The sequence below is a fragment of the Oryza glaberrima genome, chromosome 3, assembly GCF_000147395.1.
Source record: "Oryza glaberrima chromosome 3, OglaRS2, whole genome shotgun sequence".
In the NCBI taxonomy this organism is placed as follows: Eukaryota; Viridiplantae; Streptophyta; class Magnoliopsida; order Poales; family Poaceae; genus Oryza; species Oryza glaberrima.
In genome coordinates, this window is record NC_068328.1 from 27,892,045 (window position 1) to 27,906,957 (window position 14,913).

Sequence of the window (14,913 nt, forward strand, 5' to 3'; positions counted from 1 at the left end):
CGGCTTTGTGTGGATGCTGCATGCACTGAGCTCACTGCATGGTTTGGTTTGGTTTGGTATTGTTTTCCTTCTCTACCGTGAGTGAGTGACAGATTCCGTTAGCCCGGGAAATCAAGCCGTGAGCCCGATACGAAGACGTAGATAAGCATTGGATGAGCAAAGCTGTAGCGATGGAGAAGGTTGAGCAAAGGTAGCTGCATGCCAGTCCACATCACTGTAGAAGGGACCAAAGGAATTTAAAGGAGGAGATGGGAGGGCCTTTTGGCGTGCGATTTGGGGGGTACATCGCAGAGAAGATTCCTCGAGAGATCCTGCCTCGCTTTGCTCGGTTTTCTGCACGCGTTCCACACGGCCCCCAGGCCGGGGCGTCCATCCACGTCCACCGTCCTCGGCGTCTGGTTGGTTGGTTGGTTTGGTCGCACGGCTCGGCCCCCCAGTCGCTCGCTGGCTGCGGCCGCGCGCGCGCGCGGTCACGGCGAGACAGCGCGATGGCGACTGGGTTTTCTGCGTTTCTTGGTTGCAAAACCGCGGGCCTCCGTGTCACGTACTCACGTTCCGCGTCTGCGCGCGCGCCCGACCGCCCGAGCTGGAGTCGGGAGCGGCCCGTGAGGGAAAACTGCAAAGCGGACCACGGGATTTCCGTCCGTGCTGATGAGTCCGCGCGCCAGCAACGTTCACGTTCCCGTGCAGACTTGTGGCTACGGCCTCGTTGCTGTCATCTTCGCGTTTCGGCGGAAGCGAAAGGGCAGGCCCAGGTTTCTTTCTGGTTTCCGCTGCGGGCGGCGTCAGGTTGGAAATCGGTAGCGGCCCAAGAGGAGAATCGCGGAGCTGGGCTCGGGGCTTGTGGGTTTTCCCATGTTGATAAGGCCGAGTGGTAGGAAATAGCCCAGCCGCCCAGTCTGGTTGGTGCGGTGAATAAGTTTAGCTTAAGTCTCTCATTTTGATATCGAGTTTTGAGGACAGGATCTACATCACGATCGTTGCTGCTAAGAACAGGTACAATAACTGATTATAAATCAGCTATAAACACATGTGAAGAAGATAAACACATTGACGATGGCATTGCCTTCCTCGCCAGCTTCGTCAAATCCAGAGACGCACACCTCAAGGAGGAAGACACCGGCGCGTAGTCATCAGCTTCGACTCCTACAAAGGGATGCTGGTCAAGGCAAGCGTCATCGCGCTGCTCGTCGACGCTACCGCCACCGTGGTCGTCTGGTCGCTAAGGAGAGGACGGCGTAGGCGCTACGCGAGCTGATGAAGAGATGTAGAGAAAAGGGGGAGAGAGGAGAGGAGAGGAGAGTGAGGATGACATGCGGGGACCACTTTTTGAAAAGCCACGTAATCATCTAGTTAGCATGAGTGGAACAGATTAACTTGCCACATCAACTAAATTAGTTGTTTATATTGTTGGAGGACCTAATTTAACCCGTTTCTATAAGTTGGGGGGGGGGGGGGGTTCATGAATTTTGTTATTAAGGTTCAGGATACGATTTAAAACTCGAGATTAACTAAAACAAAAAAAATAAAACATTGTTTCGAACTCTTCTTTGTAGAGTTAAGGTAGTAGCTGTGAATAGCTATCGACTACCCAGAAAGGGTAGAAGAATGGGCCCTATTATATTACATACAATGCATTACGGATGTATATGATCATTACTCTTCGACCGAATTATTCTATTCCACTTCTAGATAGAGAAAAAAAATAAAGAAAAATACTGAATAATACGGGGAAACATTATACAAAACACTTATCCCAAGCACACGCAACGGAACACAGATAAACAAGTGAAATCCAATCTACGAAATAATTTAACCCATGGACAACACTATTGTGGTAAAGGTCGAATCATTACCGCAAAGCATATAGGGAGAGGTCATAAGCGCATATACTGTAAAATCAATTTTCGACGGAATTAAAAAGACATATCTAGTAGAGTCGTAACCATATAACACAACCTTAATCGAAATGTGTACATTTGTCTCGTATACATTATGGGGATGAGGAGAAGGGATATATTTTATACCCGAGGACATCAATAGGAGGTATGTAAAGTGAACTTATTCCAACTGACAGAGAATTCTCAAGGGTCATGGTTGGACCTTCTCATGGATAGTGGGCCAACTATTGTGCTGAACTGGCACAGTTCAGCCCATCACTTAAGCCTGATGATCACGTGGTGTTGGGACGGATTAAGGCTTGAACAGCCCGGCATGTTCGAAAGTACTACAGAGTTGTCCCTTGGCCCAATCAAGCAACCCTCAACTCGATAGTGCTGTTTTTGTATTTGGGAGTTTGGGGCTTTGATACTTGCCTAAAACTCTGGTTTTAGTTTGCGGGTCGCTTCTCAGGTTCACAGAAAAACTCCCGTCGAATAGGGTACTCCCTCTGTCCCAGAATATAGTAATCTAGAATCGGATATGACGTATCCTACTACTACGAATCTGTACAACCCTTGTCTGGATTTGTACGAATCTGTACAACCCCTGTCCGGATTTATAGATACGTTCCATCCGATTCTAGGTTACTATATTCTGGGACGGAGGGAGTATCATGCTGATCACCTGATGTCCTTCGGAACAAGACGCGCGCCGTGTGCTCTTAGCATCAACCGCTCGGATCCCCATCAGTTCTGACGACCATTATCAGCAGGGATGCCAGCAGGAGCCACCACTCAGCACCCAGCAGATTTTTTTTTTAATTTTGCCATGTGCTTGTTCGTGTAGATTGGAGAGAGAGAGAGATGAATTCCTGTATAGAGGCTGTCGTTGTACTAGAATATGTCATATTTATCTGGATTAAGTTTTTTTTACTTGAGAAAGTAAATTCCAATGCAATTGTCTTCCATATTCTTTTTCAATGTATTTGTTTTCTATTTTTGTAAACTCAGTAAAAGATATTGTTCAAAATGATATTATTTTGATACAAATATGAGAGAGGGACCAAGATGAACATATTTTACAACGAAGGAAGTCCTCCATCTCATAAAAAATAAACCTATTACGCAATGTGACATATCGTGTACTACGAATTTGGATACCCCTCTGTCCAGTTTAATAGTACTAGTAAAATATATCACATACGGTATTAGGTTAATTTTATATGACATGTGGTATTAGATTTTTTATAGGACGAGGGAGTGCGCAACACTAGCAGTGGAGGGTACCGGCACCAGCGAGAAATAATTGTCCCTTCCGGCTTTGCGGTAAGCAGCAGCAGCTAGCTTAGCTTGTACTAGCCATGTATAGGCTATATAGGTGGAGTGTTTGCACTGAGCACCCACCATATGGTCGTACGTACCAAACTCAGATCAGTCACTGCTCACCTATAGCGACAAGTGAAAGCGGAACAGACGCCGGCCGCACACGCAGCAAATGGACAGCAACTGTCCCTCCCGACGCCAGTTGATGGATAGATCGATTTATCCATAACTATTAGCTACACGCCTCTCTGCCCCTTGGCCAAATGCTTTACCAACATCTGGATGCTCTTTTGAGTATTTTTCCGCCCTTTTTGAGAGATCACGTGAATCTTCATCATCATTGTTACCGCAAACTATTCTGGTGTACTAGATTGCTGCGGGAAATCATCATCTATCTTGAAAAAAGATTTTGTTGTGGTAAATTTTCATTGATCCGAGTAAACACTCATGCTGTGACGGAGATTCATGGACTATCAAGAGAGAGCCGTTAGTATGAGTTCTACATAAATTAACTGTAAAGATGGCTAATCAATATATATGAACACAAACATATATATACACTGCGTAGTGTAATTATTTGCATGGAACTAATGGGGCCAGAACCCAATCTAGCCTCCCTAAGCATGTGTTTGTTTAAAGGGTTGGGTTGGGTTGAACCCATTTTTTAATGTGTTTGATTTGGGGACATGTGTGATAGAATGGTCCCTGTCAAAAAATATTCCCCTAAGATCCGGGTTGGTATGGTTCCTCGAAAACTAGCGGATCAATCCAACCTTTTTTTTTTCTCGCTGACATGTGGGCTATTTCTTCAAAAGTAGGATAATCTCATCCCTTGTACTCCCTCCATCCTAAAATATAAGACACAACCACTTTTCTCTCATGTCTCAAAATATAAGACGTGCATACATGCATACATTAACTAGCATCTCTTGGTCCTATAAAACTAATTTGTTTTAAATCTTATATCATCAAACCTCCCAATTACATTGTTTGCATGCAAGGTGATCCAACTAAGAAGGTGATTAAATATTTTCTTGGTATTTATGTCATGAGTAGTTATATCTTATATTTTGGGATGGAGGGAGTACCAAACAGATAGATGGAATCATCCCATCCTAAAAAGCAGTAATAGCCAAAGATAAATCTACGGATCCTGCAAACTCACTAAGCACAATATTTACATGTGGGAAACGGAAGGGCATGTAGTTTAGTGCATGTAGTGACCTGAGTAGTACCTCAAGGTACTGAGTTCAAATCTTCATAGGAGCGAATTTCAGATTGGGTTGTTTAAGGGGCTAAGTTCCCAATTTAAAAAGTTACATATATTTGGTTGGGTATAGAGGCGGGGTAAAAAATATCCTTCTCTAAAAAAAATACATGTGGGCATATATAAATTCACATGGGTTTCTATCCAAACGAAAATACATACGCGTGAGGGCTGAGGTGAGAGATCTTGAGTTCGAATCCCACATATTATTTTTTATTTAGTATGTATCGTTATTACCAGTTCTTTTAATCAGTACTAAAGATCGATATTTTTAGTCTTAATTTACATCGTTCTCGGTTGTTACAACCAGTATAAAGAGGGTTATTAACCAGTAATAAAAATGAGTTCTCCGGTAGTGTTTGAACCGTTGTGGATGGCGTAATGTACATGCAACAGCACTGCTCACCATGTTGCTTGGCAACCCGTCCTTACTAATTTAATACAGTCATTTCTATAAAAGTAGCTGATCGCATGCACAAGCCTAAAAATATCTACATTTAGAATAGGTGGAAGTATATGACTTGTTAAAATGAACAAGATAAGTAGTCATGAGATGGCTTAGACATGACTGAGACAACATATGCTTTGTTTTCTTTTTGTTGTTTGGTGCATCCAACTTGATAACAAAGAGTGAAGGTACTGCCTTTTATTGCCACAATTATTTAAGGCACCCTCACTTTCTTTTTCTGGTTTTGAAGTCAGGATTAGAATACTGGAATATACCCGTCGGAAAAAATATTTTTTTTTCCTAAGAACCCCCACCATAGCTCCAATTCTATAAGGGCCTACAAACTATACCTCTTATATTTGATTCTTGGAAGTAGTGGCGGAGCTAGGAACTTTATGAAGCCTGAGCGAACCTAATTGAAACTATTACACACTACTAGAGAACTGATCTTTACCCGGATGGCAAAATTCACATTAGTCTCGATTCGAATAGGAACCGGAACTAAATAATATGTTTAGTCCTGGTTCATAAGCCCAATAACACTTTATGATCTTCAGCCCTAGTTAGCACCAACCGGGACTAAAGATCATTTTTAGTCCCGATTCAATTGTTGTTAGGCCGCCAACGATCTAAAGATCAATAATTTAGTCCCGGTTGTTTATACCAATCGGGAGTAAAGATTTAAAAAACCGGAACGAGCTAGCCGAGCCGCACGGGCTTATATCCTCATCGTCCTTATCTTCTTCTCGTGGCTGAGAAGAAGAACCCCCGCTTCGCCCTACTCCTCCCCCTCCCCTCGATGTCTTCACGTGGCTGAGATGACGGCGACGACGGGCGTGCGCTCCTCCTCCTCCGCATCTCTTCCTCTCGCTCCCCCCTCTCCACTCGCTGCCACTCCCCCTCCTCCTCTCCTGGTGGCGCCGCCCCTTTCTTTGATGCCGTCTTTTCCTCCTCCCCCCTTCTCATGGCCGGGAGTGGCGAGGAGGTGCCCCAGGGGAGAGAGCTTCCTCTGTATCTTCACCCACCGGTTCCGCGTGGCCCAGGGCACAGAGGAGAGGGGGCTAGGCTAGGGCACAGAGGCATGGCGACGCACGACGACAAGTGCGTTGTCCTCTCTCATGTACTACGTCTCATCTTTTCACGTTCTTGTTCTCGATGTGAGGTTTTATTTTGCGGGATTTTGCATTTTTCTTTTCGTTTCGGATCCCGGTGTGGTGTTTGATCAGGTACTTCATCCATGGAATGCCGCTCGCCGTTCGCCATCTCCCCGTGGAAACTCCGTCCGTGCCCGCAATGCGCTCGCTGCTCGCCGTTTAGGAATTTGGTTGAGATGAGCAGATCCACGTCTCTTTTCTTCCCTAGCGGTTGTTCTTGATGTGCTAGGTTTTTCTTGTACAAATCCCTACCTAAGGAATGGTTGATTATATTGGTTGTTGTTCGATGCATCGATGCATATCTTTTTAGGGAGTTAGGGATGGATTGGTTGGTCCGATGCAAACATAAAAAACAATAAAAAAAGAAAAACAAAGATCACCAACTGGTACTAAAGATGGATTTTTAGTCCCGGTTATTTTGACCGGAACTAAAGATGCACATCTTAAGTCTTGGATTGGACGTCCTGGTTTGTAATCCGGGACTAAAGATGAGTTCCTTATTAGTGACACTTAAGTATGTCAATATTTTCATCTATCACCATTAAAATTGACAGCCCTAAAGTTTTTTAGAAAATAGTCCCAAATGCTAACATTTTCAATAATGTTAATGACCATGTGACTTACTAACAAGGTATTAAGGTTAGGACAGTATGACTGTATGAGGCATGCAGGCGATAGGTCGAGGCCCAAGGCCCATCCACCTGCTGCAGCTGGCAGACATGAAAGTTTTGCCCGGGATTTAATCTATCCCAGGGAAAATATCAGGGAATAATGCATGAAAGTAGAGCATAGAAAAAGTGCATAGAAATTTTAAAACACTTATATTAAAAAATATTGGGATACATAAATAAGCTACACACATTTATTGGTTCGGTTTGGCTTATTAACTGCAGCCAAAATTTGAAGTTATCGTTAGGATATTTCATCGTAGTCTATTTTTCAGTACCGACATTCATAACACGAATAATACAGATATAAAAGTTTTACCCATAAATTAATTTTGGTTATTTCATTAATATTTTTACAGCTTATTAGTTGTAGCTCAACCAATCAATAATGGTGCCACTCTCTCTATAGGTTAACCGACAACAAAAAGATTAAATACAATTGTTTTCTAAACTAGCTAATTGCCCCCAAAAGAATTTAAAAAGGATAACTTAATTATGTTATAACCCAGACAACCATCTACCCTCACACCCCATGACCTACTCACTCTATCTCATAAGTGATTTTGTTGGATAAGACATATCCTCATACCACGAATTTAGAAAAAGACATGTATTCATGGTAATACGATATGTCACATCCAACCATCTCTCATGTTTTAAGAATGGGGAAGTAGTTGACTTCTCCCCTTCCTGTTATTGTTAGGTCTCACATGTTAGTTGATAGTGGTGGTAGAGGTGGAGGAAGACTCACTACCACCATCGCTACTGGATTTTAAGCACACAAATAAATTTAGATTCCTTGATATGAAATACAAAACACATATAAATTAACCTCAATTTGCTAGTAGGTAGATAAAATAGAAGTTAAGGGTTAAAATAGACAGATCAGCTACTTCAGACAGTAAACTGGGCATTTGTTTCATCCTATTTATCTCAAACAGACATCCTAGCGCAGATGATGCTCTGGCTGCGCAGACGATGCCCTGGCGGCTTGCTGCCCAGTTTTCATCTATAGTTGTGACATGTGAGCTTAAAGCATATAGTATCACTTTCCAATGGCCACTTTAGGCTACAGGAGAGCCTGTGTCTGCATCCCTCTGGCATCCCGAAACGTGTGCCCCAATAACGGCATTGAGACCAGAGGCAAATTCCTCTTTGGAGTTTGGAGGGGCAAAAGGATTGGTCCACTCATTCTCTCACTGGATTGCCTATCTTAAGACAGTAGGACCAATGCAAAATTTAGGAAATGATAGTTTTATTTGACGAAATTAATCTGTCCAGATCAATCACAGGTAGTCCCAAAAAGAAATGCCACAGCCTTGCTTGTCAGTTGTCACCCAACATTGCCAAACTTTTGTGCCTGACCACCAGTGAAGTTAACAAAGCTAGGTAGGCATGATAATTACAGTAGGAAAAAGTTGTCTCCAACAAATCAATTGGGATATAGTGCAATTGTGCCTCAATAGTGTATGTCTGACTCGTAAGACATGGATTGATCTGCTTTGCAAGAAAAAAAAAACATTGTCATCACGTCAATGAAGCAGCAGCTTGAATTAATGGACTGCACTGGTAGTGAACAGCAAATATACATCCAATAAATCAGTACTGACGCGGCAAAATAAAAGTCCCGAACAAGTGAAGTATAAAAGCACATTTTTTTTCTCCATTTGCTTCTACCACTACGAGAGACATAATTTTCACGAACGAGCCCAACTCCAATTTACAGGTGAACCATAACATCATTCGCCTATGATAATATCGGTTCAGAAGGAGAACATAACCCATATGTAAAAGACAATTTTTACAGGTAAGCCTCCTAGCATGTCCGTCCGGTGACACTAAACTTATTTTCGTTGGGGGCGGGGGGTGCTGTTAAGAGGCTCGCTCCGGCCGGTTGCTTCGTGTCCTCCCCATCTTTTATTGTCTCCTCTCTTCAAAATATCTAGCGCCCTTCCTCTCTCCCACTCTCTCGATCTCTTCTCCTTTCCTCTCCTCACCCCCTCCTTCAGTGACTATCCCCTCCTCCTCGACTTACTCCATTGCGGCCCTGCGACGGGCGGATCCAACGCTAGCTGACAAGGCGACGATGATGGCGGCGGATCCATGACCCCCGGCCTCGAAGGGGTGGATCCAGCAGTGCCAGACTCGGGAGCAGCGGATTCACCTCTGCTAACCTCGGTGATGTCGACGATGAGAATGACGGTAGTAGCTAGGGCAATGGTGACGATAGCAACAAGCCACGCGAGGGTAGACCTGGCGGCGCCGGACTCGGGAGCGGCGGATCCGCCTCCGCCGTCCTCGGCAATGATGATGACAATAATGACGACTAGGGCTAGTATGACGACGTTGACGATGGCAAGCCGCGCGAGGGCAGATCCTAGTGGCACCGGACTCGGGAGAGGCAGATTCGCCAATGTCGGCCTTAGGAGTTGTGGGGACTGCTGTGGTGACCGCGTGCCTCAGCTCTTCCTCCACCATCGCGCGACGGCTAGATCCAAATGAGGCGGCCCCTCGACGGCCGGGAGTGATCGGCGGCGACAGACAAGCGCTTGGGCTCCCCCATAGCGCGCCTCGGGTTCTTCTTCACCGCCAGCGGCCTCGGCTCCTCGATCTCGATGGTGATGATAACATCGACTGCGACGGCTTTGGGTGGTGACGGGGATAAGGCTAGGTTTCACAAATTTTTGGGATTTTTTATTTTTCTTGTTTGCCAAAATTCCAGTGCAGGCGTTGATGGGATCCGGGCTAGGGTTTCACAACTTTTTTGGATTTTTTTTTGTTTTACCAAAATTATAGTGCAAGCGGACGGCTTAACATGTCCACATGTGAAAAACAATTATCTCATACGAGTGCGGTGCTCATGTGTGAAAATCTTCATTCACAAACACCTAGTTGGAGGCGGGTGGATCACCGTATGCAAAAACTGAAAATGGCCGCACGCTAAAAACATGTCTGTACTGGTGTGCTAGCTTTCATTATCTTAAAAAGTGCTTTGGAGTCAAGGACATATTCATCCTTCGGCACCTAAGTAAAGGTTTATGTGCTGCATGCTAGGTTAACTATTTTGGATGAGTAAACTAATTAAGCTAATCATGTACTCCATGTACGTACTATATGTGGAGTATTGTTTTAATCAATGTACGTACTATATGTGGCACCATGTACTTATTTCCGACCACAATCCCATCTCCTTCGAGTCTTGTGCTACTCATGCTCAGGTAAGGAATAATGCCAAAAGAAGTGCACGCAGCCACAAACAAAGGAACACCCAACTACTCCATCTTTGATTGAAAGGGATGACTTTGGTTACATACGATGAACCCTACTTTAATTAAGGTCTGTTTAGTTCCCACATAAAAATTTTACACCCTGTCACATCGAATATTTGAATACCTGCATAAAGTATTAAATATAGACTCAAAAATAACTAATTGTACAGATTATGACTAATTTGCGAGACGAATCTTTTAAGCCTAATTGCTTCATGATTTGACAATATGGTGCTACAGTAAATATTTGCTAATGACGGATTAATTAGGCTTAATAAATTCGTCTCGTTGTTTACTGACGGATTCTGTAATTAGTTTTTCTATTATGGCCGAACACCCCATGCGACACTCTATATAATACCCGATGTAACACGCCAAAACTTTACACCCCCGGATCTAAACACCCCTAAGTTTATTGCTTGAGAGATATGCATTTCAATCAATCTTCGCAAAAGTGAATAGTAAAAATTTTGAAGATGTATTGAAAGCTGGCCTGTTCTGCGGTCAAACTGGTCAAACCCGCTAATACTACTAGTAGTATACTCCCTTCGTCCCAAAAAGAGATGAGTTCTGGAGGGGGGCTTTGTCCCAAAAAAACCGATTCCTACACAGAAAACCAGAAACTTCCTACTATCGTACTCGTGTGTGGGCCATAGGTGGACAGCGACTCCTCTCGTTCACACCACATGAATCTTATCACCTCCCAGATTTTTTCTCTCGCGTCTCTCTCTCGCATCTCTCTCTCGTTTCTCCCCGCCTCCTCCTGGATCGATTCCATCGCCCCTCCTAGATCGATTCCATCGACGTGGCGACGTCCAGATGTGCGACCCTACGAAGCTTCCGGCTCCCTCCCTACCTCCGTCCTCCTCCTCCCCGCGCATCTCTCCCCGTTCCACGCCGGTCTCCCTCACTTCCGCAACTCCCAGCGGAGTTCATCGTCCACCAGGATGTGGGCGCTTGGATACGGTGGGGGAGGGTTCCGAGTTGCTAGATCCGATACCGGAGGTGGCTCCGGTGGAAGGATTTGGCTCAGTAGCAGCGTTCGTGGCAGCAACGGAACATTTTATGGTTTTCATTCAAGAGACGCGAGCCAAGGCGGAGGAGGCGTGTCGGCTTGCGGTTTTGATGCAAAAGGCGGCGGCGGCGGCGGCTGCAGGAGGGGGCTCGGATGTGGCAGTGGCATTGGAGATTTGCAAGAAGGCGGCGGCGGCAACGGCGGCGGTGGGTGGAGGCAGTTCAGCTGCAGCAGCGACATCTGAGGTTTGCAAGGTGACGAATGTGATGCACAAGGAGGTGGCGGCTCCCACGGATCTGATACAGGAGGGTGCGACCGAGGAGGAGGCTTACCAGCCTCAGCCTCCTATTCTGATTCCGGCGCCAATAGCTAGGGACTTTGGCGGCAATATGCGTGGATTGACTCAAAGGTATCTTCCACTCGGTCTCCCTGCTACCAATGTGTTCCCCTTATGCAATGTGAAATGCTTTCAATGACGTTTGTAGAGCAGATGCATTGGGTGCGGTTGCATCCCTAATTTTTTTAAAGAACTGTTAGGTATAGAATATCTTAGGTTAAACTATTGTTGTTTGGTGTTTTGTATCTTTATAATCGTCCAGCTGTTGTATATCGGTTAGTGTTACCAATGTTGAAGTAATGCAGCTTAGCAGGGCTTTACATTTTGTTGTGTGCAAAATTTGGCATGGAGTGAGAAGGGGGTCATATGTTTCAAATAAATTAGTGTTAGCAAAAATCCGAGCAGTTTTAAACCTAACCAAGGTATTCCTTTCTGTTTTGTTGCCCCCTAGGCACATAGGAGTATAGGAAACAATTAGAAATTGTAAGAAATTGATACTGAACATCAGCAAATTTTATCTCCCAAGGTTTTTTGACTGGTGTATTGCTCAATCAGGAGGCTCATGAAAAATCCAAAATTGTGGTGACACTTTGATGCATGAATATTACTACCTCTGTTTTTAAATATAAAACTATGTATATATGGTTAATTATTTTGTTGTGACTTGTTTCAATATCATTTTAACTCAAGAGGGGTACATGTCCTTTTAACTCAAGAGGGGTACATGCCCTTGGTGTTTACTTCGTTTTATACATTGATTATTCACATGTGTGAGCATTATCTTTTTTAAAAATTGTATCAAATATATAATGGAATAATAGTACATTTTAGTTTGATTCAGTGATAGATTCAGCTGTATAGCACAAATCGAAATACTTGAATATGTGTTGCTGTTATGAGTCTCTAAAAGCTGATCCCATCTTATATTGGCACTATGTTCTATCCTTTGCAGCACAATGTTGGCAAACGATAGCGACCACATGACCCTATTTGAGAAGAAGGCAAGCGTTGGGCAAATTGGCATCGAGGAGATGAGGGGAAAAGCTAAGGATGTGAGCAGTGAGGAGGGGAGTAGCGAGGAGATGGAGGCAAGCGACGATGATGTTAGCATGGTCATTGGGGGAGATGCGCAAGATCCATATGATGATAGCGGCATAGAAGAACTCGTGCAAGACCAAGGCGCATTGGAAAAATTGGTAAATGAATTTCTAGAGTGTTTTAAGAGTACAAAATATAAAGGAATGATTAAATTATGTGCACTACAACACGAACCCCCCTCCACTTGCAACGGATCTCTCATGCGTTGCTGGGTCCACAACTACCAGGAACTGAGTCAATCCAGCAACGCATAAGCTCCCCAATTGCCCAGCCCACTAAGCCCACCAAACTGGCCAACCCTAACTCCCTACTGCGGATCCCGAAAGGTATCACCGAATCCCCATCCCCTCCAATCTCTCGTGGCGCAGTGGGTGCAAGCCGACTTGCAGAATCACCATTGTCGACCTCCGGGAATGGCATGGTCTCCAGGCATGGTGAGGTGGGATGCGCAGTTAGGGCGCTAGGCACATCGTCATGGGAGGAGTTGGCAGGGTGCAGCGACGGGCGAGCGGCGACGCACAGATGGGGGACATCCAGTCTAGCTGGAACGACGACAGCTGTGCGACAAGGACCGTGTAGGTCAAGGTTTGCTCTCTACTCCTGAATTCTTTGTTGCTCTGAGCTGCTCTGTTCCTCTGCAGATCTACTTCATTTGTTTCTTTTTTTTTCTTGTGTTGATGGTGCATATGATTTACGAATCCTTGCTGCAGCAATCAACCAGTACTCGTTAAGTTGCTAATTTTTGTTCCACTGAGAAGGCTACAACTTCTTCTAATCATCTTAGATATATGGGTATGATCAAGCCACAACTAACGATACATATGCATGTCAAAAAGGAAGCAGTATTTTCATCTTGCTGATTAATCCATAAGATTGATATTGTAAATAACATGTATGGCTTATAAGATTGATATTTGTAAACCTATGCCCTAGTCTTCTGAGCTCTAATAATAATTTTTCCTATGTTACTTACACAAACAAAGCCATGTTCTGACTGAAACGAGAGCATATGGAGTTCATAAACAATGGGGTTGTGTCCTATGATAATAATTTCTGAAACTGAAACTGCGTTCTAGTAATATTAATTCAAGAACCAAGATCATATATACATACTTCACAGATTTTGTATCTATATTATTTCTGAAATGATAGCTGTATTAACTTCTGAATCAATTAATTGTTTTGATCTGCCAACCCTTTTTGCAGGGGACAACAACTTAGAAAATTACAAAGATGCCTCCAGCAAGCCTGCAACCTGTAAACAGTCAGCTGTCTTAAACTCTTTCATGTTTGGTGTCCTAGACTTGTAGCATTTAAAAGTATTGTCGTATACATACTCATAATATATCACAATACTGCATCAGTGATAAATTTGAGCACTTCATGTTTGAGTCAATTTCATTTGATTTGATCAGCTATAACTTGGTATGCTATGGAAGAGCATGTAGAGTTGGAAATCATATAAGATCTTCAATACTAGAAAAAAAGAAATCATGCAACTTTTCCTACTATCCTCATAACTAAAACATATTCCAAAAACTATTTAATGAAACGATGAAGGTGTTAATTTCTAATCTAGTAGAGAACTAATGTTCCTGCTTCTTGTTAGTTCCCAAATAAAGTACATAAGTGCTGAGATTTTCAATGTGCCATTTTTCTTCAGCAAAAGACATATACAATACATAATCCTGAAGATGCTTCAAACTAAAAGGTAATCAACTAGCTTTCATTTTATTTACTACTATCAGTGGTTTCTGTTATCTCCTCCAGTCTTTGTCTCTTTGATACTTACAAGTAAATGTTGATCTTTCAGGCCTAAATAGTCAAAGGAAGATTTCATATTTTGGACATTTGCCTTAACATGGGAATACTGAATAATCAAAGGCTAGACTAGTCAATATTATGGTGTGGTGTATTGACAAAATGTACCTCTGTGAGATCTTTGTAAAGAATACTGAGATTTATGCTTATAATATATGAATTATTTTTTAAAAATGAAATCAGTTGTACATCATATTGCGGTGAATTATTAATTGAAATATTGGCATGTGAGTAATGATCACTGGCAAATGAAAATAGGAGTGCATATAAATCTTCTGGGATTGTTTGCACCCTGTTGCTAACTTGCAATGGATATTTACAACGCTTATCTATATATTGCTACCGAGCAGCAACGTATAGAACCTAGAAACACCAGTATAGGCAACACATACTAAATGCGTTGTCGTAGACCTTTGCAACACTTATATGGACTTGTAGCAATACATAAATCCATTGCTAGAGGGGGGTTCCTGTTGTAGTGGTGTTGCTTTTGTGCTGGTTTGGTGGTTATGAATGATGGACTAACAAAGTATCTTGAAGTAGCTAGACTTTTGGTATTGTATGAATGTGTAATTATGGTAGTATATGACATTAGGTGATTATGAATGGTAGCCTGACAAAGTATGTCAAAGT

General features: G+C 43.3%; 1 protein-coding gene across 6 annotated transcripts; it reads left to right on the forward strand.

Moving 5' to 3' along the window:
- The first annotated feature begins 10,724 nt into the window (after nt 1-10,724).
- Nucleotides 10,725-14,462, forward strand: LOC127765956 (uncharacterized). Of its 6 annotated transcripts, none has more exons than XM_052290937.1 (5): nt 10,725-11,433; nt 12,314-12,785; nt 12,889-13,044; nt 13,666-14,170; nt 14,273-14,462. In XM_052290937.1, the coding sequence occupies exons 1-2, from the start codon at nt 10,829-10,831 to the stop codon at nt 12,711-12,713; spliced, it is 1,005 nt and encodes a 334-aa protein (XP_052146897.1). In that variant the 5' UTR covers nt 10,725-10,828; the 3' UTR covers nt 12,714-12,785; nt 12,889-13,044; nt 13,666-14,170; nt 14,273-14,462. The 6 variants fall into 6 exon arrangements, with proteins under 6 accessions (XP_052146897.1, XP_052146900.1, XP_052146899.1 ...); XM_052290940.1 differs by having other exon boundaries at nt 12,314-12,557; nt 12,687-13,044; nt 14,273-14,458; XM_052290939.1 differs by having other exon boundaries at nt 12,314-13,034; nt 13,666-13,716; nt 14,123-14,170; nt 14,273-14,443.
- The last annotated feature ends 451 nt before the right edge of the window (nt 14,463-14,913 follow it).

What these genes read in the sequence shown, in the direction of transcription:
- LOC127765956 (XM_052290937.1), top strand. Translation starts at nt 10,829, where the DNA reads ATGTGCGACCCTACGAAGCTTCCGGCTCCCTCCCTACCTCCGTCCTCC. An exon ending in ATGCGTGGATTGACTCAAAG is followed by an intron (nt 11,434 to 12,313) that starts GTATCTTCCACT and finishes TATCCTTTGCAG; the next exon opens with CACAATGTTGGCAAACGATA.